Here is a 25,946-nt window from a genome sequence, read left to right on the forward strand (position 1 = left end):
TAGGGCTGTTTCTGTCAGTTGTCACCATCCTGAAAGGCAATGAAGGAAAACTTTAACCCACCTAACCCCAGCAAAACAGGTTAGCCAGGCTGAACCAGTAGGGAGCTGCCCAGGATCCTTTCTTTTTAAGAACACCCTCAGGACAGACCAATGCAGTCATGTAAATTTTAAATTTTTTTTCTTTTTTTAAAAAAACATCAATCATATTATGAATAATGCCTGAGTGTTTCTTTCTGACCTCAACTCAGTCAAGTGAGTTTTATTCTGTAATTACCTTGCTTTCTTCTGGATGGCATGAATGAGGATACTACCTCTGGTTTCACTCAAACTTTGGTCTTTTGGGGCCAAAGGTTCTATGGAGCCAAAGGTTTCCTGTCTAAGCAGGCTATTTATAGCACTTAAGATATATGCTTGTGTATATACTCATAGATTATTTCATTTGAGATATTTTAGGGTTGGAGCAAGGAAACAATAAGCTTCCTAGGCCTTCAACATTATTCATAACAACAGCTACTAATTTCATAGCAGAATATCACAGAGAGTGACAGTGGTATTTTATTACACTCCATGTGCAGAAAAGGGTCAGATTCTCACACTGAAATATTTCTGAGAATGCTGAGCTGCCAGGTTTGTATTTATAGAGCCATAGATTTATGCACTATACTGTTAAAATACACAACAAAACATTATTTTAGGGAGTTTATGTAGTTGACTTTAGACCTATTGTTGTCACGCTTTGCAACAGGTAAAAGTCTGCCAGTGTCTGCATTTGCCAAAACTACCCATATATATACATCAAGGATATTTTTTTAATTATTATTTCAGGGAAAAAAAATTCTCTTACTGACAGTGCTTGCAGATGAATATATGAAATAATGTTTATTTATAGAGAGAAACACCCTTATGAAGTACAAATTACTCTTGCCCAGTAGACAGAACAATCCTACCTGAATTTTCTCTAATTAATTTTCCTCACTTTTTTTACAGCTTTCCAAGTAAAATTAAATTACAGAGGTTAAAAGCTAGTTAATACAAGCCGCTTTCAACAAATAAACTATGGATTCTTTTTAAAGCACTGTTACTAATTTGACATGCACAGACACTGGATTCATATGAATGACTACAGGAACTCCAAAGGGGCCATTATGATGTTTCTTGCATCAATAATGCACACACAAGGACAGAATTTACACTATAAAATACAAGGACTTCATGGAAACACTAAGATAAAAATACATACACATAACTTTGTGCTTCAAAAACATAGACTTACCTGCTATGTTTTTAAGTGCTTAACACTTCTCTGCCCATTAAATCTAGTACTCAACCGACCATTTAGTCTTTTAGTGTATAAAAAACAATTGTCACAGACAATGTATACCATAGTGTAGAACTTGCTGTCTACTTCATAGGATTATGATGATTCATACCTGTAGTGCTTTAATATATGTTAAGTAGTTTTCTATGGGCTTAGGTACAGCAGTGCTCGACACTCTAAATAACCCTGATAACTCCCGTGTTAAAATAAAACTGCTAAAACTCCCCTCTCAGATTTATTGAGGCCCATGAGGATCAAGAGAAAGTAAAGATATTCTGAAAACTCCCGTCAGCATCCTGAGTTCCAGGCCTTGTGACAGCCTGCATCAGAGGTGCCTCAGGACTATTGCTGAACTACGACGGCCTCCAAAAAGTCATTCTTCAAACAAGAACAACTGAAGCACAGCAGTGTTCTGGCTCTTGCCTTCATCTCTTCCCCAACCCCCTCCCCATCCTTCCTTCACCATATTCCTGTGCCAGGATTTGCAAAGTGGCAACACAAAACCAACAGATGGGCTAAACACCAGCTGACAAAGGGACTGGGAAGTAGTTTCCTAAGGGCTGGTTCCTACCCACCGCCACGCTTACTTCTTGAGGACAGCTCTGCTGTTCTTGTAAATTCTTCAGGATACGAAGTAATTGAAACACAGTAGGAACATTGTTCTTTAAGGGCTTATTTTTCATATATAAACTCAACTGAACGCATAGCATCACAGTGTAAACCCAATCCTATTTATGGTAGTGATTTTAAGTTTAAGGCACAACAGGATGAGCTGTAATTACTGAATCTGTAGCAGGCTCCCTGCACTCTCTTCTCTAAGTCACTACATCTCTTCCTAGCCCAGTTTTTGCCCAATCTACTTTCCTACCCCTCTCTGTTAGATTTTTAAAATTATATTTGGAAAAATGAAAAGCCAGGCTGGATATTCATACAGAATCTACCTTAACAGGAGCACTAGTTTCTACTATGCCACTAATTAGTAATAAAAACACAATCTGAACTTTACCCCATTTACTTTTTAAAAAACTAATTTGTTCCTTTCCTGACTGTGAATTTTTTCCCATCTGGCTGTGGCATTGTAGCAGAACTCCAACAGGTGTTTTAGCAACACAGCCTGGTATGGAAGCATACCTGGAAGATAAAGGCACATTTCTAGGTGGAGATATATTTACTGTCAGGAAACAATGATTTTGTGATGAAGAAGATGGAGTATATGACTGTAAGCATTAAGTAACATTTTCAATTGAGCTGCTCTTAATCATGAAAAATGTATGCTGACCTTATTTTACCATCTGTACACCCTTAAAATGGTAGGGGCAAGGAGATCAAGCAATGAATTTTTCACTTCTCATGGTTTTCTTGTGAGAAGCAGAAAGTGCCTTTCACCCTAGTTCTGGTGCCAGGCATTGAGTGGTTTGCTATCACAGCTTTTCATGTCAGATGGAGGAGACTGAACTGTGAGTTCCTAAACGTAGACAAATATTTTCAGATCCCTTAAACCTCCACATGCTGACAGTAACTTCATACCTGTGCTCTGACAGAACAGGGATGGAGAAATCCTCAAAAAGACATTGGCCTTCTGAAAAAAACATCAACTCCCTTCAGGAGCAGGGCTTGTAAAAAACCAACCAACCAAACAGACAAAAAACTCACAAACAACAAAGGCAACTGATTGGGAGAAAAAATGAAGGCCTCACCCACACCCCAGTGTACAGGACTGTTCAGGCAAGTCTGGACAGTCCTTAGGAAGGCTCTGCACGTCACAATCCCAGCTGCACTTCCACAGTTCAAAACCCAATGAACTGGCTAAGAAAAAACATCCATGATGGGTACCTCAATTAAAATTACACTGACATCAAGTCCCAAGGGATATGGAAAGACAGAGATTGTGGTGTATAGCTTTGTAACAATGGCTATTAAAATTAGCATTTCTCCCTCTCCTTAAAACTGTAGAGTAACTCTCAGTGCAGTACTTTTTCTACTATTGACAACATAACAAACATACTCAAGGAAAATACAGCCTGAAGAAAGTGTCATCCTTTGAGATCTGATGTCAAATAAATGAATATTCATTCAAATAAAAATATGTTATATCCACATGTTGCTGTTGTAAACTTGTTTTAATAAAGTACAAAAGGGGGGGAGAGGGGAGAAATCAAAAGTAGACTGGCTTTTCAATTACCTTTTGTGAAATGGACTTTCTTTATTTTCACTTTGGCTTGAAAGCCACAGAAGCTACACAACACAGCAGTAGCTGACATGGTGTGCAACCCTTGACCTACCTGCTTAGTTTTATTCTGTAGACGTAAGCTCTAGGTTTTGGGGGTTTTCGGTTTTGGTTTTTTGGTTGTTTTTTGTTTTTTTTTTTAACATCTGTGTTAAATTTTCACCTGAAACAAAGAACAAATTTGAACATCTAATCCTAACTTTCAAAGCCCCAGGAAGCCTCATCTGGAGCATCATCAACCGGATGGAACACAAAAAAAGGAGGAAAATAAAAGGCTCTCAGTGCTGACTGACAGATTTTTTTATATTGCCATGCTTTCCTTTTACTAATTATGCCCAGATTGCTCATCATGCCAGATACTGTTTATGCTAGGAATTTTCTTCAGCATACCTCAGGGGCAAACTGCCTGTAGTGGTGATCTGGGAATTCTCTATAGCCTACTTTAACAAACAAACTTCCAGTATTCCTCCACATCATATCACTCAACTCTCTCGCCCAGTCTTCAGCATAGTTTTCAATGAACTAACTTCAGCTACCCAGAGAAGGGGACTGCTCAACACACCAACAGTTTGTTCCCTCTAGAGCATAATAGATGTTCTCTGCCCCCTTGATCTTGCACAAACTAAGAAAAATACGGCAGTTTTAAGTCATTAGGCTGTTGATAGTGAAAGCCCTTGAGGTAAAAGCCACCAAGGTGAAAGCCCTTGTGATGGACAGCCTGAGATATCATGTAAATTGCAATAACACTTACAGTAATTGTTTATTCCTTCTGTCCTGAAGCCAGTTATCCACAGCCTCACTTACTCTTCACAGGCAGAACCTTCTTTTACAATCAGATTTCATTGGCTGGATGATCAGGTTCTAAGTTTGGAATATTTAGGTTATTTCAGTTGGTGGATTGCTTCTACCGCACAACACACTCCAGGCGCGTGGCATAAGAGCTGCTCAAGTACACATCTGAACAGCACATTTTTAATAGTCCGGAAAATAAATATCCATCCTGTACCATCTTCGTGTCACTACAGGAACTGCTGTTGATTATCCCCCTACCTCTTTAATAAAACCATTCAGGATTTGGCACACTGGCTGCTCGTGGACAACTCCCAACTGTTGTTAACTCCGAGCCACCCTGTTATCTCCCGCTCCCATGTGTGAAGATGTGCCAAGAGCGGGCAGTTTCGGCGGGGAATACATGAGAGAGATAATGGCAGGGTGAGAAATGACCGATGGTCCCGTTTGGAGTCAGCAGCCGGCACCTGTCCCCACCCTGACACTGGGTGCAAAGCATCAGGCAACCCATGAGCTGTGAGGCCGGGACGCCTGAGGGGGCCACACGACCCCCACCAGGGTGCAGCCCTTGTTGGCCACCGGCCTGCTGAAGCCCGCCGCGGGGCCCGGCAGGCGCCGGCGGGCTGGAGGCGGGAGCTTGCGGGGCCAGTGCTCGGACAGCAGAGGCGAAGCCGGGCCAGGCCGAACCGGGTCGGGCCGGGCCAACCCAAACGGCCGTCGAGGGCCACCTCCCCACCCCTGCTTTGGCCGCCGCTTTGTCCTTGCCCGGGCCGGAGCACGCGCGCCCTCGGCCGCGGCGGGAGAGCGCCTGCGCGCGCCCCGGCCCGGAGGGGGGCGCGCTCCGGCGGTCGGCAGGCGGGAGCGAGCGCCCCCTCTCCCCTCCCCTCCCCCCGCTCGCCGGGAGCTCCGCCGCCGCCGGCGGCCGCGGGAGCGGCGGCGGGGGAGTGGCGGGCGGGGGCGGGAGGCCGGAGGCGACCGGCACCCCCCTCCCCCCCAGCGCGCTCCCGCCCGTCGCCCGCCGCCCCCGCCCCGGCCCCCCGGCCCGCCGCGGGAGCCCGCGCCGCAGAGCGGGGCCCGCCAGCGCCACCCGCCGGCCGCGGGGCCGCACCGCGCCTCCCCCCGTCCCCCCCTGCTCCGGCTCTCAATGTTCCACACTGCCCGGCCACAGAGCCGCCGCCGCCGCCGTAGAGCCCCCCGGCCGCCTCCGTCCCCTCCTCGGGTGCCGCGGGCCCGGCCCGGCCCCCCGCCATCCCGCCCCCCCGACCCAGAAGCGGGACAGGACGCCGGCGAAGGTAAGGGAGAGGCGGGCGAGGCGGCTGCCGCGGCGGCTGGGCGAGCGCGGTGGGGGGAGGCGGGGAGGAGGCGGGGGGGCTGGTAGAGGAGCTTTGTTCTTGTTTTCGGCGCTCGCTGCCTGGCGGCGGCCGGGGGCGCGGAGCCGGCCCGAGTTCACGCCTCACTTGGTGCACACGCACGGTGCTGTGCTGTGCGGTGCGGTGCGGGGCCGGGCGAGCCGCCGCCGCCCGCCGCGCCGAGCTCAGCCGCACCGAGCCGCGCCGGGCTCTACCCACAAAGCGCGGCCGGGCGGGCGCCTCCAGCCCTGCCGCAGCTCCCCGCCGCGCTCCTCCTCGGACCCCCCCGGCTGCCGGGGCAGCCCCCTCCTTCCCTTCCCCCCCCCTCCCCTCTCCCCGATCGGCGGAAAAATGTCGGTCTGGCTGGTGGAGCTGCGCGGGGAGCGGCGGCTGGGAGAGCTGTGCAGAAGGTGCAGTTTGAATTATGCTTCTTCCCCCTCCAGCAGCTCTGTGGTGGCCGAATGCAGTTCTCGCTGCTGGGGCCATGTAAATAACTGGGGCTGCTGCCGCCCGAGTTGCTTTAAATGCATCTTGGATATTTTTTTGTTGTTGTTTTGATTTAAAAAAAAAAAAGGCCACCACAACAACAACAAAAAACCTCGCCCTCCCCCAACCCCCCCACCTTTCTAGCCCATCCCTTTAAATGCACAGAGCAAGTGTACATTTCCATCTGAAATCAACCCAAGTGTTATTGGCAATTCATTTTCTCGGAGAGAGGAAGAGAAGGGGAGATCTGGCATTTCGACCCAGTAAAATGCTCTGCTCCAGTGTAAATATTTACAGGGTATTAGAGACTTTGTAAATAACAGACTTCACTGAAAATGTTTTTTAAAATGTGTCATAAGTTATTAATGTTCATTGCCTAAGTACCCTGCTAAATCTGTCTCATGCCTTACAAAAAAGCTGACAATTGGCATATTGTTTAAAGTATGAAAAAAATGCAAGTGGGTTTAAAAATTGGAAATATCTGTATTTTCAGAAGTGTAAATGTTGCTTTGGGGCTGTCAAACTGCAGCCCTTAGGGACCAGACAAAGTAGTATTATTTTAGTTAATTTCTCAGTGAAACAAAATTGCCACCGATTCAGGAACTTCGGGAATGGCAGGACAGCGTCCTTCCTCTTGTATTAACTCTGCCTCCTTTTTTCTCCTTTCCCCCAAAAAGTTCCCCACGATGTCCAGTGATAGGCAGAGGTCAGATGATGAAAGTCCAAGTACCAGCAGTGGAAGTTCAGATGCTGATCAGAGGGATCCACCTGCACCTGAACCTGAAGAGCAAGAGGAAAGAAAACCTTCTGCCACTCAGCAGAAGAAGAACACCAAACTATCTAGCAAAACTACTGCTAAGCTATCTACTAGTGCTAAAAGGTAAAGGAGACACTAAAACATTCTGTAGTATGTTTGCACAGTATTTTGTGTCATGGTATTTGCATTCCACTTCTCAAGCCAGAGGGGTTTCTTATAAAGCTGTGTAGAAAAGAGTGAAGTACCAACTTGTTTAGTAGAGGAACCTGCCAGGAAAAATCTGCATTAATCCAGGTTTTACTAGGATAATAATTACACTGACTTGTTACACATCTTTTGAAAGATTGATCAGGAATTTGGTAACTTACAGGCTGGCTTGTGTGGTGTATCTTTTGTATTGACAAAAATACTGGAGAGGGTGTCAGCTTTGGTTATGTTTTCCAGAGTTATGTCTCTATGCCTCATTGGTATAGGGTGGAGTCCTCTTGGTGTATTTAGTGTGGTCTGTAGACTGATGACAAACTATTCTTTAATTAAACAAGTCGCAAATCCCCGGGGGCTTCTATAGACCTTATGAGCAGCTTTTCATGTCAGTGTATGGGAGAGCCTTATACACCTTGAAGTAATGAGTTCCTTCTGCAGTTTTTGAGGAGAAACTTTAGTTTTCTCCCCTAGGATCTATAGATTAAAACTATGAGGTTCTACAGGTAGCCTACACCTTTAAATATTAAAATCTTCAGAAGCCTTGTTTAGTTATAGCTGTTGCTTTTTTAGTTGCATATAACTGGCAGTCCAGGTCTCAAGAAATGCAGTCTTACAATTTGTGGTAAGTTCACCTGTGTGACATAAGCAATCTTTACATCCCTTTATCCAATTGTCTTCAGAGGGGGAGCATAACTTTCCAGTCCTTGTCCTGGAGTTACTTTTCAAACATTTACAAGTGTCCTGTAGCAACAAAAATTATTAGCTTCAAATTTTGCTTTATCAGCATGAATACTGCAGTTCCAACTTTTAGGAAGACTTTATTAATTTTGTATTGAACCTAAATTCAGTAAGAACTTTTTGAAATGTGTTAATATTGCTGCAGAGTAATACTTGGGTGGCTTTGATGACTTTTGAGCATGCTAAGGAAACCCTTTGAAATAGAACTGGCCAAAGAAAGTTATTCCAAAAAAACTTGGAACTGCTACATAGCAGTAATTTGTTATTATTTTGTAATTTACTATTACTTTGTAATTTGCTACTACTTTTTTGAAAAGCCTGAGGTGCAGGCTTTCCAGACTAAGATTTCCCCTATTGCTTTTATTTCACTTAATTGCTGCAAGTCTTAATTCCATACATGTCAAACAGTACCAGTGCAGAGGCATGCAGAGCAGGGTCTGTTAGCTCTTATTTTAACATTTAACATGTGCTGTTCACATGAAATTCATGGTCTTGCTCATGTAGGTCTTCTTCTCTTGAGAAGTCTTGTTTGATATTTTTAAGAAGAATTTGCCATGCACCTTTTGAAATTACACCTCTTACAAATCTGAGTAAACTATTAAATGGAGAAAAAGTTTTTTGTATTCCTTTTCAGGATCTTACCATCTTGGGCATGGTTGCAATAGAATAAAGCTAAGCACAAATTATTTCAAGTTACTATATTACTCTTTATAGAAATACAGCTACTATAAGGTTGGGGGAGGAAAGGCAGCAGGAGGTGTGGAGAAAAGCAAAGTTGATCCAAAGAGATTATTCCAGTAACAGAGACAGCCTGGAAGGTCTGCAAATCCACTTTTTAAACACACTGCAAAGCAGTAGATAAAATATTATGAAAAGAGGGTATCTGCTTCTAGCACAGTTCACTTCTTCAGCCTCAGTCACAGGTCTGTAGAGCGAGTTTAAAGTCATTGTCAAATTTGCCTGTGCTGCCCGCCCCCCCCCCCTCTTCCCCCCGCTAATTTGCATATTAGCTTGAAAAGAAAATATCTCTGGTAAAAAGTGCTCAGATGTGAAAAAGATTTACTTTTCTGAATACTTGTAGGAAATTTCTACCCAGCTCGGTTGTAAGTGTTCTGTTTACATACAGCATGGAGCAGGAAAAAAGCTGCGAAGTTTCTCAGCTGTGGGATTTGGGTTATGCCTCTGAGAACAAAGAGGAAGCAGCCATGTTAGCATTACTGAAGGCAAAGCCAATCTTGCATTTAACTGCATGGTGGTAGAGGGCAGTGTAATTCCCTGATTTATTCTATAGACTATCTCAAATGCTTTGTGTCTGTTCTCATTTCACCAACAGAATCCAGAAGGAGCTAGCTGAAATAACCCTTGATCCTCCTCCTAACTGCAGGTATGTAATGGCTTCTTAAATTGTGGACGGTGGTAGGAGATTAATGTGCTCAGGCTAACAAATGGGAAACAGTGTTTACCTCTGGTGACTGTTAGACAAATATTGTGTACAGCAGCTTGAAGAAGCACAGGGAAATTTTGATATTGAACTTTGCTGTTTTATCTGGATGTTGGAGGTGTAGTCATTTAGCAACTGATGTACATAGTAAAGTATATTCAGTTTGTTTTCTGTAGGTGGTCACTGTCTTTGAAACATTAATTATATGAACTTCAAAATTTGCTGAAGCTTTCAACTTAATGTCTGCTTGTAGTTTGAACTGGCTTTTTGAGTGTCAGGTTTACAATTAATGACTTCATTCTGAAGTAAAGAATCATATGTGATTTTTATATGCTTTTGCTTAGTATGCTGCTGAACAGTTAGATAAGCAGCCATTAAATTTATGTGTCAAAGTTGTATGTCAAAGTTGTAATCTCTTGGTAGAGGATATTTTTAAGCACATTTCCAACTTGGGAGGCACTTGTGTTAAGTTTTAGAAAATAAATTTGTAAGCTTGGAAGACTGAGTAATTTAGTCTTAGATAAAGTGACAGTAACTGGAGCACTCAATCTGCAGGAAAGTTAAATAGGTGCAGAACTATCTTATTTCTTTAAATCTTTTGCACGTTTTACTCTTGTTTAAAGGAGATACAAAAATGGTTGTTAGCTGTGATTATCCTGTGTTCTTATTTGCAGTAAAGCTCCATTTGAATAAGGTTACTTTGATTAAATGAATCTGAGTTAAATTTCTTACTGCAAGGTGTCTTTAGATTACTAGCTGATTGTGCAACAGTGAGCATGCTTAAAAATTTGCTGGAATTGCTTTCTGATTTTGTGTTGGAATTGTTTGGCTTTTTGAATAGTTGTAAAGGTTTGATGCCAGTTTTGTGATTCAGTAAAATGTGTTTTGTTCTCCATTCTGGGTGGTCCATGGGAGCAAGGACTAATTAGAGCTGTGTTTCATTGAATTTGTGGTAAAGGTGTCTTACTCTGTGGGCTGTGCTGTGATAGTCTGGTGTGTTTGCATGCAGGGTCAGGGGCTTTCCCTCTTCAGTCGAGTCAAGCTCTGCCAAGAGAGCAAATGTCTGCTGGGTTTGGGGTTATTTGTTTTGGGGGGAGAGGTGTTTTTGTTCTCTTTTGTTTTGGAATAACTGTTTTAAATAATGTGTTGTAAATCACTGGGGTCTAGTTCTGTTTTGTTCATGGAGTTTATACTTGGACCTCCACAGGGCCCGTGTAGGAGAGAAAATATTTAAATTAAATAGAACACCAACATTTTGCCTTATAATTGCTAGAAAGATAGTGGTAGCAGTTTTTAGGTGCAGCAAGTTACATCTTGTTTTTTAAAATAAAAACCTTACCCCTTACACTTCAATACTACCTGATATTTAGCTCCTTATTTAGCATGTACCTCTTGTATTAACACAAAAGTATTGCAGAGAGTTTTTCTTGTGAGCTGGTAATACGTGGTACCCAGCTATTCCTGGTGCCCAGGAATGTTGTTGAGAATGATGAAACCCCCCCCCCAGTGTGTTTAAAATTACTCACGTTTCTCTTCTGCAGAGCACAGGGGAAAGTATTTTTTTTGACAGTGCTGACATCAGTGATTAGTTCCCATAAGTGGTTTTGAAGAGGAATTTAACCCTTTTGCTCAAGAGAATCTGTGTGATGAGTGCATTTTTACCTTTTGCAAACAAAAAAATGTTTAAAAGAGACATTGGCTTCTGTAACAGAAACTCTGGGTTTTCTGGATGAACAGTTTGAACAGTGTTTCAGTGCCTGAAGGTTTACTGTTACACTGGAATTTACTGTTAGAAGTAGCCTTTCTGGTATCAGAAGGTAATTACTGTTGTGCTTTATGCCAGAGCAGCTGAAGCTTGTAACACACTTTCTTATAGGGTGGAGTACACAGGTTTGGCAGCAGACTGACACAGCAGCCATATGACACCTCTTCATACAACAAGCAGACAAACCCTACTGTACACATTACTTGTAAAATAAAATGACTTTGTAAAAAAGCCTGTATAGCTTGAGCATACTCGCAATATAAAAATACAAAACCTTGTGTCATAAGTTTTCCCAAAGAGATTTGTTTGCAAAGTTGTTTCTCCTCTAGTGTTGGAGCACACCTTTATCATTTGAAGTCTACCTGTTGTAGGCTTCACAAGAATGAATGAATGTGAATGAAACAAGAATTAAAACAACTGCTAACCCATGTTTTTCGAGGTTGATAGTCCTTTTGGTTGCAATTTAAAAAAAAATTATAATGACCCATGTAAAACACTGATACTTTAACGGGATGCAATATAAATACCAAAGAATGTGTTGAACTGTCCCGCATCGTGTTAAATGCTGATTCTGAGGCTGCTGCCACTTCTCACCTGCTGACATAAGTGTTCCTGGGGTCACTCCCTAGTCTGGTTCCGTCAGGGTGAGCTGAGGCTGGTTTAGCTGCCTGAAAGTGACAGTGACTGGTGGCACCGATTCTCATGCAAAGGAGTGTAGGTTTTCTCAGCAGTTAAAATTTCTCGCAGTCACATCTATTGTTATAACATCTGTTTTATAAAAATGCCACAGCCCCAGGAGAGCCCTGTTCCTGGGTGTGCTGAGCAGGCTTGGGCTGCACATTAACTTCTATTTTAGGCACTGGGATAGCAGAATGACAGGAACAGCAGAAATGTCTAAATAGCAGGTTTTTGCTTGCTTCTCTCAACCGTAGAGGATGATTTCTGATTCTGTTAATTGGACGGTGAACTGTTAGAAAAAATGTGTTGCCATGGATCATGTTGGCATGTTTGTGAGCAGTAAATATAAACAGCATCTTGGGGGCACCAAGTGTAAAGCTCAATGTTTTATGCTGATCATTATACAGATACTGTTTAATATACAGCAGTACTCTGAATTCCCATGATTTTGGTGTGATCTCCAAGGAAGATACAACACTGAAAACAATAAAATTAGACTTGGTCTTAAACCATAAAAGATGATTGGGGGGAAATCAACTACTGCTTTCTCCTCCTGTTTTCCCCTATCCAACAGAAGAGTCAGCTGTTGTCAGACATGTACTGTAATGCTAGGACACATAGGTAAACTGAGGACACAGGTGTCTGATCCTGTATTTTCTTGCTTTTGCTGGCTTAACTCAAAGCTGTGCTACTTGATGCAAGTGTGCAGTATTTAATTTCTTTTGTGCTTTTAATAGCATAAAGCAAAGCTAGAAAGGTCTTGGCCTTATTACTCCTAGTCAGCTCAATTTCAAACTGTGGCCACTGCTTATACATACTTCAAGGTATGGAAGTGTGCCAAACCCCACTTATACATTCTCAGGAAAATGCTGCAAAGATCTTGCACATAATGTGTGGTAAATCTGGGCTGCAGAGATACTCTTAAATAGGTTTGACATATCTAGAATAACTATTTTCAGTTCATAGCATAAAACTGTTTAGATCAGAGGTCACTGCTCTTTAGTTAAGGTTGTATCTGAGGCTGCTGTTCTGACCTGCCCAACTTGGAGGCTGCAGCTGGGGTGGAGCAGGGCACAGCTGGCTCTGATGCTCCTTTTGCTTCCTGGTTTTAGGACTGGCACAAGCAAAGCTGTTCCCAGGGCTACCTTGATTTATAGCAACTTCCCCTACCTATTCCTGGCTGCCCAGCTGATCCACAATAGCAAAATTATGTACTCCCTGTCCTCTTTCTTCATTCCTCCTCGTTTTCATTCCAAATTTAATCAACATTCTTCATGGGAAAATTTTTGTTTTTCAACCTAGTATTAAGTAAGTTTTGTAACACCTGTGCCAGTTTAGTTTATAGTTTACAACCCATTTTACAACAAATCCAGTTTGGTGTAAATTTTGTAGGGAATAAAAGCAAACACTGCAATCAGTGTATCCACTCAGAGCTCAATTCACGTGGTTTAAAAAGAGGTGAGTTAAAATAGTACATCTTCCCTCTGCAAGTGTGAGAATTTAAGCTTTTTATAGTCTGTTCTGTCAGTTGGTTTTACTCTCTTTGTTAAAGATTAGACATCTGAAAACAAGTGGTTTAAAAAAAAAAAAAAAAGAGACATACAAAAACCATACAGAACATTGTAGATCTGTAGCTGCTGGAAAATGAGAATTCTTACAATGGGAGAGGTTCCCTGCTCTCTCTTCCTCTAGCTAGTGGCTGCCTGACCTGCTAAGTCTGTTGAAAAGATTTTCCCGCGTAGGGATTGCTATCTTGATTACTATTTATTCTCAGGCCTTATATGCTAATACATACAATGTGATTTCCTGAGCAGTGCTACAAAAGGTACCAGTTGATGATTTTGCTGTTTGTAGCTTCTCCTAGCCTTGCAAGTATTTTGGTAATTTAGGAGTAGTTAATTTTAAATTTACTTTAAAATTACACTCCAAAGTGTGTGTACTGAGCACAATGGGAGCAAGACGTGTAGGGGTATTGTTTTAGTACAGGATTCTTCTGCTTCCTAAGGACTGCATTTGTCCCTTTCATTGCTGCCACATCTTGGGCTAATTCTACCCTGCAGAGTGTTGCCAACCCAACCCCATGATCGGGAGGCTGACACAAAGAAAAATGCCTGCAAAACCCTGGCAGATGAATACTATTACTGGTTTAGTTATGGACCCATGAATCCAGATGTTTGTAACTGTCTCGCTGTGGTTATTACCCCATCAGTGGGGAAGCATTACAGTATGTGTTTAAAGCAATATTGTGAAGGTATTTTTCAGACCAGCAATTTAAGCTCTTTCAATTGAGCTGTCTGAAACAATGAGAAGCAATGAGCAATTGTGCTGGTGGTGCAGGCACTTCCACGTGCGGAGATAGCGCTGGATTTGGGCTCCCGCAGTCCCGTGTTCGGGAGGAAGGTGCCGCAGCTAAGCCGGTAGAAACCTTTCTTCTATTAACATAAATCTCTCTGCAGTAAGGTTATAGGCAAATGTTTACTCTGCAAACAGTTGTGCCTGTGGAAGATGTTACTGCAGACCTGTGGTTTGCTTCAGTTCTGCCGCGGAGGTGACAACTTCAGTCGGCAAAGTGAAGATGATTGGTGTGATTGCTCCCGAGTGCTCCCCGGATGGGGTCTGGAGGGGGGGAGGTGGGAAATCAGCCCTTTGCTTAAACGCCTTAAATAGGTGATTCAAACTAACTCTGCTGGATTTTTCCTCCCTCCCTTCAGTGTCGGCATTGTTCACACAAAGCGTTTTGTCAGACACACCAGGATATGAATAAGTCAATCCATTCCTTTGTCTCTCAAATATAGCAAGTTACCATCTCTCCTTTGTCAAAGCCAGGCGTTAGTTCTGTTGCTTTTTTGAAATCAGTAGGAAGAAGAATACCCTGGATGCAGTCAAGTAACAGGCCCCTAACACAAACATGTGCCCAAGTCTTCATATGTACTTTATTTTTTTTTTCAGTCAAGCTGTTGACTTTTCAGATCAATGGCCATCCCACAGCTTTGTGCTTATTCTGTTAATTTCTTATCATGAAAATGTCTTCATATTGATAAATATTGTCTCACTGAGAAAAAAAATTTTTAAGTCAGTTTTGCTTGTTTTCACCTCTGTAGTTGAAATCCCAGATGTGAACACCGAGTAGTTCCCTTCTGAAGGAAAACTTGATTAAAACTTGATTAAGATATATAAGAGATACTATGAGCGTGTGCAAAAATGCCTGTGTTCAAGATGGATGAACAAAATTTGAAAAACATCACTTGAACTCTACTTGATAGCGTATTTTCTGATAGTTAGATTGCACTTTCTATTGTTCCTCCCTGCCCAGCACTTTCTCACTTCTGAGTACAATAAATGTGTGCTACAAGAAAACTGAAGTTTGCAGAATGGTTCTGAGAACACAAACCCACAGAATTATTTCTAACACTTCCTTCCCTATAGAGAAGCTTGTAGTTGCAGTTACAAATATACAATGAAGAGGGCTTAACTCCTTTAAGAACATGTTTGAATTAGTTCTCAATATTGAAATATTACTTTTTAGTATTTTCCAGCTCTGAACATACTTCTGCAGCAATTCCTTCTGAAGCAATTCCTTCATTATTAGTTGCTGAACTTCAAGCTGTGACTAGAATTGATTTAAAGATAAGTTTATTTAGTGATAGCTGTGATTTATAGAACTACTTCTACTGAGCTTTCTTCCATTATTTTTAGTTTTTTCCATTCTCTTTCTACCCCCCTTCTTTCTTTCCAAAAGAGTATATAGTCAAGACCAGAGTAGAAAGGAGTGGTAAAATTTAGCACTGCAACCAGATGCCTGTTATTTTTGTGGGTTTTTTCCAATTGTAATAACAGCCTGATTCTGCCATCCTTGTGGTTGTGGAGTGGCTTATAACCTTATTTGCCAGTAGCCAGTGAAGATGCTTGAAGGGTGGGATGAAGCAAATTTTAAAAGGCATTTCAGTAAAAATTTAACACTTAAGTGTTAAGTAGAACTAGAGTACATGTTATTTAACATGTTTTTATAATAAAAATGCAACAGTGGGAGATTGTGTAACTCCTGCATGTATTGAAGTGTGAGAATATTTAAATTACTTTCTTTTCAGCTGAGAGTATATGACAGAGCCAGTAACTCCAAATGCCTCAAGTTTATTTTTTCCCTTTGCTAGTATCAACCTCTTGCAAGATACATGCCAAGTTTTTTTTTCCAACCCTCAAACAGTGATTTTCTCATGCAAGTAATCTCAGTGGCATAATTAAGACGGGGTTATGCAACATAAATCAACAAATCTACTCACTGGAGTAACTTCATGGCTACAAACTTTCAGGTTAGGTACTTATGTAAGCAGTGTCCATACATGCTGTCATACATGCTCTTAAATATGTGTGTTATCAGAAGGTAGTATAAATCTTCCAGCAGCTTTCTTTAACATTTTTGTCATAATGAAAAAAAGGAAAAAAAAAAAATTATGGCTCTCGATCTACTCTAGAGTTGTAGAAATAGTGGCAACAGTATAGTAGAAATAGTTCTAACACTTTTCACTCAGCTACTGGTGTTAGAGAACTGACCCTCATTATGTCTAAGTTTTATCTGGAAACAGTAGAAAAGCCCAAGTCTGACCATTTTTAAATACAATTCCTTAGGCATTGTTGTGCACAAATTTGTAAAGTGAAGTAATGTGCTCTTAGACTTAAGGACAAAGCTACTTTTCAAATATCCATTTGTATAACTCTACAGAAGCCCTTCAGGTTTTGTGATAAAACTGATTAAAGTATGCCATATATATATATATATATATATACACACATATATATATATATATATATATATATATATATAAATATATGCACACCACTTCCAGCCTGTCATATTTTGTGTGTGATGAACCATTGTATGGCAAGGTCCTTGCACACTGAATATTTCCCCATCAGACTGATTTGTCTATGTGTACCGGTTACTCTTTGATTTAATCTTTGCTTTTACAGACTTGGGACAGCTAATTTTAATTCAAATTGACAAAGTGCAAATATAAAAGACTCAGCTAAACTACTTTAAGCACTTTATTTAAAATGAGTTGACTACTTCATGTAAAATTGATGTGTGGAGATCTCCTGGATCTGGATGCACAACGCTTTGAAACAGATAATAAGGACATGAGGAAACATACCTTGGGCTTGGGTTTTGTGTTCAGGGCTAAGGAGGCAGGGCAAGGATATCCAGCTGCCATCTAGGACAGGAGCAATAATACAGTTAATCTAGCCAGGAACTATGCTGTGACTTCAAATTGATGTCTTACTTTCAGCTGGTAACTATCATCGATAAACAAGTCCTAGCCCTCTTCCATTAATTTGGATTAATTTTCCCTGTGTAGAGTGCACTATATTCTTAGCTAGTTCAGAACTGTGGCTGAAGCAGTTGTTAATTTTATAGCACTTACTTTAAAACAGACTGGCCAGATCTTTTAGGAAATCAGATACAGATTCTCTTGACAATGTTGAAACTCCTGTTGTGAGCATCACTTTTAGAAAAAGTGAGGGGAGAGATTGCCTTGATGAAACACTACAGTGGCCTTTAGTTACCAGCAAGTCACTTCCAGGTTGGAAGAATTTGTAGACAGGGTGTGTAGAAGCCATTAATAATTAGAGTTTTGATTATTGACATGAATACTGGACTAGAGCATATAAATATTGCATTTGTGGGTACCAGCAGGAAGGAGGAGGTTGTAGACACATTGGAGGACAGAACTAGAATGGGAACTGATGTGGGCAATACAGGAAGTAACTTAAAAGTAGCATGTGATTTAATAATGAAAACTGCAAGGCACAGCACTTTAGTAGGTATAATGAGCTGCAAAAATCTGTGGGGGAAAAAAAGACTGGATATGAAGAAGTTCTTCAGAAAAGGTGTAGACACTCTAGAGGATGATATGCTTTCTAGGAGTTAACAATACTGGTCTATAGCAAGAGAAATAAATAGAAAGTCACAATAGGGGGATGTATTAAAAAAAAAACAAAACGGTGTGGGAGACATGAAATATTAAACCATTCCATTCAGTTGTGTACTTGTAAAGACCAGCTGGAATACCCTATCTAGTCTTAAGCACAGCACTGCAAAGTGACTAGCTGGGAATGGGCTAGCTGGAAAGAATTATCTTCGGATGTAAGAGAAAGTTGCTGCAAAACAAATAAACCAGTTCTTGCTGATTGTGTCTGGTGGTTGTGAAGAGCAACTGAAATTGCTATGGTGAAGACCTAGTTTAGACACGAGGAGTATCTAAAGACCTAGTTTAGACACGAGGAGTATCTAGCTATAAAGACAGCATGCATACAGAGATTGTATGTCTGCATCACCAAAGGTTTTTGAGAGCAGTTTAGACAAATGACTGGCAGGAGCAGTTTAGTAATTGATTTTACCTTTAACAGAAAATGAACTATGTGACCTGTTGAGTAGTTTGACTAAGGTATCTGTGATACCAGATTTAAATGACAATGTTAAAGCGATTTTTATTGTTAAGGGAAGGTATTTTCCCCTCATTAAAAACTATTTTAATCAGTTTTGTGGTATAATCATCCTGGAAATGTACAGGCTCTGTGATTTCAAGCAAGTGTAGTAACAGCAATTATTTAAATAGTCAGTGGAAGTGCATAGATGTTGTGCTGTTGTCAATTTAAAAAAGCAGAAGTCTAGTGATTTTTCTGCTAAGTTTTATTATTGTTTTGTTAGGGTTGGGGTTTTTTTGCCACTTTGGTTTTGTTTTCATTTGAGGTCCAGTGCTACTTTCCTTGAACTAACTTGTCACTTTCTGCTAACTAGAAAAAAACTAGACAGATGTCAGTTCTCCAGAGGCATATCACCTCTGTGAGAAACTAATAGCATCAGTCCTGCAGTGGATGTTGATTTTTGATTCTTCACGTGCTTTGTGCTTGGATTTTCTGCTTTTATTCCACAGGCACATAAATATCTATAATACTGAGCCAGGGGCATTTTTTTCCCTGCATCACAGAGGCAGTTTACAGTAGGCATGCAAGCCCTAATGTGTCTGTGCAACACTCCAGATGAATCCAAGCACATCAGAAAGCACTTGTATAGCACGCTGCCTTTGACCATGGATCCTGTCTCAGCACCCTCTGGAGTCAGGGCACAGAAGATTGTAACAAAAATGTAAGCAGCCTGGCAGGTTTCCAGCTGATGAGTTAATGCTACTATAAACTTCAGTAGTTCCTCTCCGAGGCATGCAGAAGGGTGCAGGCGCTGGGAAAGGAGCCAACAAAGGCAAAGAGCAGACGGTAAAGCTAAAGGGCAGCCTCAAGGATTCACAACACGATCGCCTCGGAGGCGTATTCCTTCCTTGCCAGAAGCTTTCCTTGTAGCTCCAGCGGCAGGGTAGAAATCGGCAAGCAAATGAAGGTGTGCATTCAGGGAAACGCCAGCCTGACGTGCGGATGCTTGGTTAGCACAGCTTGAGCACAGGTAGCTGTGCCCAGCACCCAGGCCACCTCATGATGGGACTGGCTCGTACAGGGTGCTGCAGAAAGCCAGGGATTTTCAGTCAAGCCAGGTCAGTTCATTGAGCTGGAAGCTGCAGTGAGGTGTGAACTTAGGTCATGAAGGCACTCTGAAGCCTAGACATGGAAGTCACCTCATTATTGAGCACAGAGTAAGTCAGTAGAGCATCGGCAGGTCAGATTCCATGGGACAAATTGAGAACTGAGAGAAACATTGGTGTTTTTCTTTCTGTAAGGAAAGGTTAGCAGCAGAAAGCTGGATTTGTTTGCAGTTTAAGTAGAGCATTTAGACTGTGAATGCTTTGAGCAGAGTGAGTTTGGGGAAATAAAAAACAAGCATTACAATAGATCAGTAGCTGTGCAATACGATACGTGCAGCTGATGGTGATTCTTGCTGTGAAGCAGCAGCTATTGTTGCAGACAATGGACAGCCAGATTCCTCCCTGCTCACAGGCACCTTTTCTAACAAAAGACTTGTCTACTGTGCATTCAATGCCTGGGGTATGCTGGTACTTTAACTAGCTTTTTTCCTTCCCCTTGGTGCCTCAAAATCAGAGACCTCATCCAGGCTGCAGGATCCATGGGACAAGTGAAGTGGTGCAGATGGTTAGCACCGTGACATTCAGCTCTGCATCACCATTGTACACAGATGTTCATCCTCACTTCTTCATAGATGCCTAGGGTGTATCTGCATCTACTGTGTTAATACTGGCAGCAAAACCTGTAGTGCAACATTACAGCTGCAATGGGACACCACAGATCAGTGAAACCTCCATCTAGAGACACCTTAAAGGACATTGAACCAAACCCATTATGTCCAAGTCCAGTTTTGTGTTTAGAGTTTTGAACTTCAACATCTTGGGGACAAAACAAAACAAAAAACAACATCAACAAAACCCCCACATTTGGCTTAATTTCTAGCTTAAAAAGCAAAAGCAAAGAGAAGTCTTAAGAGATGAGAATCCACTTTTAATGAGCACACAGCACAGCACAACATACTACATATCAAGTATGCTCCAAGTGATTAAACAAACTTCTTATGCCAAACGTAGAAAACTGTACAGCCTCAGGTTCTACAAGTAGGACTAAATGGCTAACAAATCAGAGAGGGTGATCTTCACCTAGTAAACTGTTGGCTACAAAAATGTTTGCTTCTCTGGAGTAGATAATTTGTACAATACCCATATGATTTTATGCAGTTAGTACCTAGCTCTACGTTCCTTTTCCTCCACAGGAAAATGTGGGAATTTCTGGGATAGTGTGAAGAGTTGCAAATTTTTTAATTATTTTTGTTTTAAGTAGAAGGAATATCACCAAGCCAGGGCAGTAGAAGAGCAAAGTTGCTTGGTAATATGCAGTACTAGAACTTAAATAGCTCAGTGTGTCGAGAAATCAGTTACTTTCTAGGTTACTTGAGAACACAGAGCATTTTTCTTTCACGTGTTGGCTGGCTATTTATTTTTTGTGGTAATACTTCAGACTAGCATTATTTAAAATCTTTGTTTTTTGTTAGGCCTGCTTGAGTTTTTTGACTTTAAATAGAAGGAACAAAATAATTTCTAATCGTTGAGAAGGCAAACTAACAGTAGCAGTTGTCAATTATAAAACAACTGTTGCAGACATACATGCCTGAGTGTGGTGGTTCTAGATATAAAGGGCATTCTGGGCCAAATTCCTGTACAATGACAAGTGTGCTGGTTGAGAAATTAGTGAAGGTGGGGTCAGGGATGGAGGAAACAGAGAAATGTGAGCTGTACTAATCAGATAAACGTTTTGTTATCACTATTTTCTAAGAATATGCCTTTGTTAGACTTTGATAGCTGATCTGGGGAGAAGGAATGGGAACTGTTGCTTCCTGTGAATTGCACTTGTTTGTCTTTTTCTGTGGTGTTTGTTTTGGGGGTTTTTTGTTGTTTGTTTGGTTGTTTTTTTTAATGCTTGACATAGAATATCTAAATAAAGCTAGAAGTAATTATTTATAAGTAAACTCAATTGGGTGTGGCATTGTTCAGTGGTGATACTTTTCTCTCTAGTGCTTTAATGGAGGTAAAAAAAGAGAAGCTGGTTCTGCAAGTTGCTGGTTCTGCAAGTTGATGCCAAGGGATAGAAGCATCTGAGAGACATTTTCAGCTTTTTCTGTGGAACCATGAATTTATAGCACTGAAGCTGTGGTTGCCAAATATGTAAAGCTGTTTTCAGTAGTAGGTTCTTTTTGGTTTTTTTCCTTTTAAGCATTGAAAAGGGTTGCTACTTCAGGGCTTTTTGTTAGGTAGTTGTTGGCTGGAGAGATGGAAAAGGTTTTTTCTGCTGTAGCTACCCTTCACCTTTAACATTCTGTCCCTTCAGACACAACAGTGTGATTCAGAGATCACATTACTTGTTAATACAGTTAATTACATACATGTTAATACCATGTGTTTCCAGATTCTCCTGAAAGTTTCTTTCCATCCTTTTCCTAGGGCGTGTTGGTGGTCATGAGGAAATGTCTCATTTGCCTTGTGGGGGTTTTCTATCTCAGTGCTTGGTTTCAAAGCAGCCCTGAAGGGTGTGCTGGTGCTCTGCCCTGCACCAGCCATATCCCTGCCTCTGTGGCCAGGTCCTGCACTCCAGTCTAATTTAAATGCTGGAGAAGCTGATGCAAAATCTAAAAAAATATTGTTAAATCTGCATGGTGGCACCTCTTGCTTTGCAGGGAATGAGGTTATTTTTGTACCTTGTGTGCTTGTATCTAGATTGGTGCTTGATGAGGAAAGTTAAAGCACATGAAAGATTGAGTTAGATAGGAGTGATAGTAGAATGGGTCAAGCATGTTTTCTGGCAGCTTCTGTTAGGTGTTCACTAGTGGAACAGTTAACATGCTGACATTTTAATTCTCACACTGAGATTTCATTAGAAAACTTCAAATTCCCTGGGTCATTATCTCATTTAAGCTTGATAGGGAGTTCTGTAGTCTGAGGCAGACAGAGCTTTGCTGGCCTAGAAATCATAAGCCAAAATTAACTTGTCCTCACAAATACCTAGGCTGTATGTAACATTGGAATAATAAATCTTTGAACTTGGAAATCAGCTTTTTTTATTTCTTGGCTGCCCAGTTTTTGTGGCTGTGTGGGCACATGGCACTGTTGAGCTCCCTGGTACAGTGCTGCCAAGTGACCTCGCTGGAGTCCAGCAGGGATTTAGGGCTGTGTGCTGGGAAGTCCTTCACCTCCAATGGGTGCCTGTACCTTCTGAAGGCTGCTTAAGTACAGGACCCTGCAATTCAGTGAATGAATGTGACTCCTCATCCTGCTGGATGCATTGCCTCTGTGTTGTTAGCTGAGGCAGTGCTTGACACTTGTGCTGTAAGTGACTAATGCATGCTTTTCATTTAGGCAGGACTGTAAGAGAGATTCTGGTAACTCCTTTGTTTTGTGACAAATGCACTACCAAGTAAATTTAAATTTCAGCAGCAGTAGTGACAGTTACATACAAATTTGGCGTGCCTAATTTTTCTTAACTCCTGTATTTAGATTCTGACCTTCAAAGAGTAAATGTGAACAAAATCTCTTATGTGGCTTGCAAGATTCAGCTGTGCTTGCACTCTCTTTTTGTTTTTCAGCATAGGGAGACAGGAGTGACAGTGAGTGTACCTCTTCCTACCCCTGATATGCTGGATACCTTCCCTCTGAAATCCTCCATCCAGGCTGAGCAGCTTTATAATAAAAATGACACTTGCCCACTAATGTGATAGCAGCTGGTTTTCAGGAGATGGGGACATTAGAGTGCTGTTTGGAAAATACTTCTGTGCCATTAGAGATACCACTTTGGTTTTCTGCTTCTTGAAAGTGCTTGAAGAAGAACAAGTAGTTATGAAAGATCATATTGCCCCAAGTGCTAGTCCAATTTCATTTATGCCCAGAAGCATTCCAGGTTTGTTAACTTTTTAAATAGCTCTTGACTTTTGAAGCCTAAAAGGGAAAAAGAAAGGCATCAGCAGTGAGCAGTCCGTTAAAAGTTATTTCTGAAAGGAATTCCATGTGTCTTTTCATGTGTCTTTTTCTGAAGTTGGTCACTGATCACAAAACTGAGGGGTTAGTTCTGGTTAATTTTGCAGTAGATGTCATCAGTGATGAATGCTTGAGGAGCAGCATCTACAAGATGCTGTGCTGCAACTGCTTCTGCTTTCCATATGCAACTTGTCTCTTCCATACAAAGGCAGCTGGTGGAGTGCAGAGCACCATGACTCATCCTGGCACTGCTGGAGTGTTTAACTACAGACTCTTAAGACAGGTGCAAGCCAGACCCTGGATTTTATCCTGTCTGTATGCAGAACAGGGTAGAGAAGCACACCTTTGGTCTCCTCTACCCTAGGGGAGGTGTATATACTGTAGTGTATTGGGTGCTCTTTGAAGAGGAACCCGCTGCATGTGCATCCAAGCTTCTGGAACCTCTGTTAGGAATGAACATGTTTCTGGGGTGCCCCTTCTCTGCTCCATAGTCAGGAGCTCAGTGCCAGCCAAGGGCTCCTCATTCTCCAGGGGAGGAACCCTGTTGGCCCAGTGTGCTGATGGGTTTGATGTGCTCTGCTTGTGGTGTGACTCAAAGTGAGTGCACTTATCAGTATTATTCCTCTCCACCTGTTGATAAGTAGTATCTCTGATCTTTTTCTAGCCTCTGAAGTTTTAGTGTTGGAGTCTGAATCACCACTGGAATAGGAATTTGGGAAAAAAAAAATCTTCCTAAGTGAAGTTTGAAAGACAGAAGCTTTACTTTAACACTTTTCTGTTCTCATTTTTGCTGTCTACAATAAGTTGTTCCTGGTATTAGTAATTCTTCTGGCAGGTGGAGTTAATTTATTTGTGTATTGGTCTTCGTGCTGCTGGATGAATTATAGATTTAATTATGGCTCAGGTGCTCAGAGCTTTGCTGTTCTTCTAAAGGTGAAATATAAAGAAAAAGTAAGCCTGAATATTTTTTTTTTGGCTTGCTGAATACATGTAAACATCAGGAAACCTTGCTAGGATATAAATAAAGAGATATTGCAGAGAATGTTATTATCTTCTCCAGGGTATTCTACTTTGTGGGGAGGATTAGTGCTCTGTATTATAATGGCAACCACCTTTTTACAGCTACTACTCTATGCTGCAGAAGAGTGAAAAAATATGCCTATAATTCCTTGTATTTTGAGAAAAAGTATCTTTTGCAATTACAGCTGATTACTAGTGGTCAAAGGTTGAATGGAGTTAACATAGTCATAACAAGAAACACTCCCTGATTCCCTGGTAGGTGTAAATAAACTACCTACTACTTGTAGTATTTCTCTTCATCTGTGTTACTATGTCTTTCCTTTTCTGCCTGGCACAGTTTTATTCACGGTGCTCAAATGTTCTTATGCTGCAAAGGTGCTTATTTATGTTTGTTTGTTTCTTGTCCTGAAGTAGTTCTCCATCATACTTTGCCTTAATGCGTGTAAACATTTACTTTTTGGGTGACATTTAATTCTGTGAGAGCTCTTTTCATAACTGACTGTTCACAAGCTAGAATAAACATCTATGGAAAATTCATTTTTTACTGAGATTGTGTAAGGTATTTGGGCAAGGGACAAGTGTATGAGCTATGTTCATTAATTGGGGCTTCATTCCTGTTTTGTGTCTACCTTTTTAATTACTGCCTTTCTGCTTTGTGACCATGAGTCAGAAAAAGCACAGCCTACCTTTCTCACCCTTTTCAGGAAAACTTGTGTGTGTGTGTGTGTGTGTGTGTGTGTGTGCAAATGGTTTTCTGAAAGGCGTGTGAATTGGCCCTCTTTCAGCTGCCACTAAGCATCACTTGGCAGACCCCATGCAGTAATAAGCCGGTGTCTGCAATACATACCATACTGCTTTAATAGATTTCACTATTATGCCACTTATACATGCAATAGTTGGAAATTTCTAGGTGAAGAGCAAATAATTTATTCCTGCAGTTGCACCCTTATGCTCTTTAAATTTGGGGATCAAAAAAAAATCATATCATTACTTAATTTTTCTTTTGGGGGCTGTTCAACAGCTACCCATAGGGGCCTGCTGTTCCTCAGACAGAAATAACATACTTGATGTATCTCTTGAGGAAGCAGCCAAAAGTGCATGTTCTGACCTCATCTTTAAGCTTTTTCATTTCTTTTACTGACACTTAATGAAGTTACTATCACAGTCATTAACGATAATTTTGTAAAAGTAGATTATGTAATTATTGTGGTTTCTTGTTGTACTGGTTTTAGTGCAAAGTCAAGTACTGAAGCAGATTCTTTGTTTAGTCCCAGTATGGCAATGCCAGCTTGCTCTGGCTGTTAAGTATGAAGTGTGTGTTGGGTGTTTGAGGTTGAGATGGTAAGGAGTTTGTTTTGAGGAAATCTGCATTTGAGGAGATTTGAGGAAATCTTTGACACATTTATTTGAAATAAGAAATCAGGTTAAATTGAAGGAACCACTTCTTAATTTCCCCCTTTCTCTTTGATGCTTGGTGCAAGGGATCATTTCCAAGTGTTTTGTCTTTATCACTGGACTTGGGTCTGGTTCATTGGGATTGGCACGGGGAAGAGCTGTGCAATTGTCTCCTTGCTACCACTGGTACTAGTGGAATTAAAGTAGAGTCTTATAATGTTTTTGAGCCCTCCTGATACACTGCTACTTTTGGTTAGTGAAAGTACATGCACACTTTCTTAACTTGAATACAGCTTTAATGTGGT

General features: G+C 41.3%; 1 protein-coding gene across 1 annotated transcript in view; it reads left to right on the plus strand.

The window, feature by feature from the left end:
- Positions 1 to 5,442: 5,442 nt before the first annotated feature.
- Positions 5,443 to 25,946, plus strand: part of UBE2E3 (ubiquitin conjugating enzyme E2 E3) — a 51,808-nt gene continuing 31,304 nt past the window's right edge. Inside the window, exons 1-3 of the mRNA XM_030454482.1 lie at positions 5,443 to 5,626; positions 6,847 to 7,049; positions 9,202 to 9,252. Coding sequence (XP_030310342.1) covers positions 6,856 to 7,049; positions 9,202 to 9,252 — 245 coding nt within the window. The 5' untranslated portion in view covers positions 5,443 to 5,626; positions 6,847 to 6,855. The remainder of the gene's footprint in view (positions 5,627 to 6,846; positions 7,050 to 9,201; positions 9,253 to 25,946) is intronic.

This window comes from Calypte anna, chromosome 7 (assembly GCF_003957555.1).
Source record: "Calypte anna isolate BGI_N300 chromosome 7, bCalAnn1_v1.p, whole genome shotgun sequence".
NCBI lineage: Eukaryota > Metazoa > Chordata > Aves > Apodiformes > Trochilidae > Calypte > Calypte anna.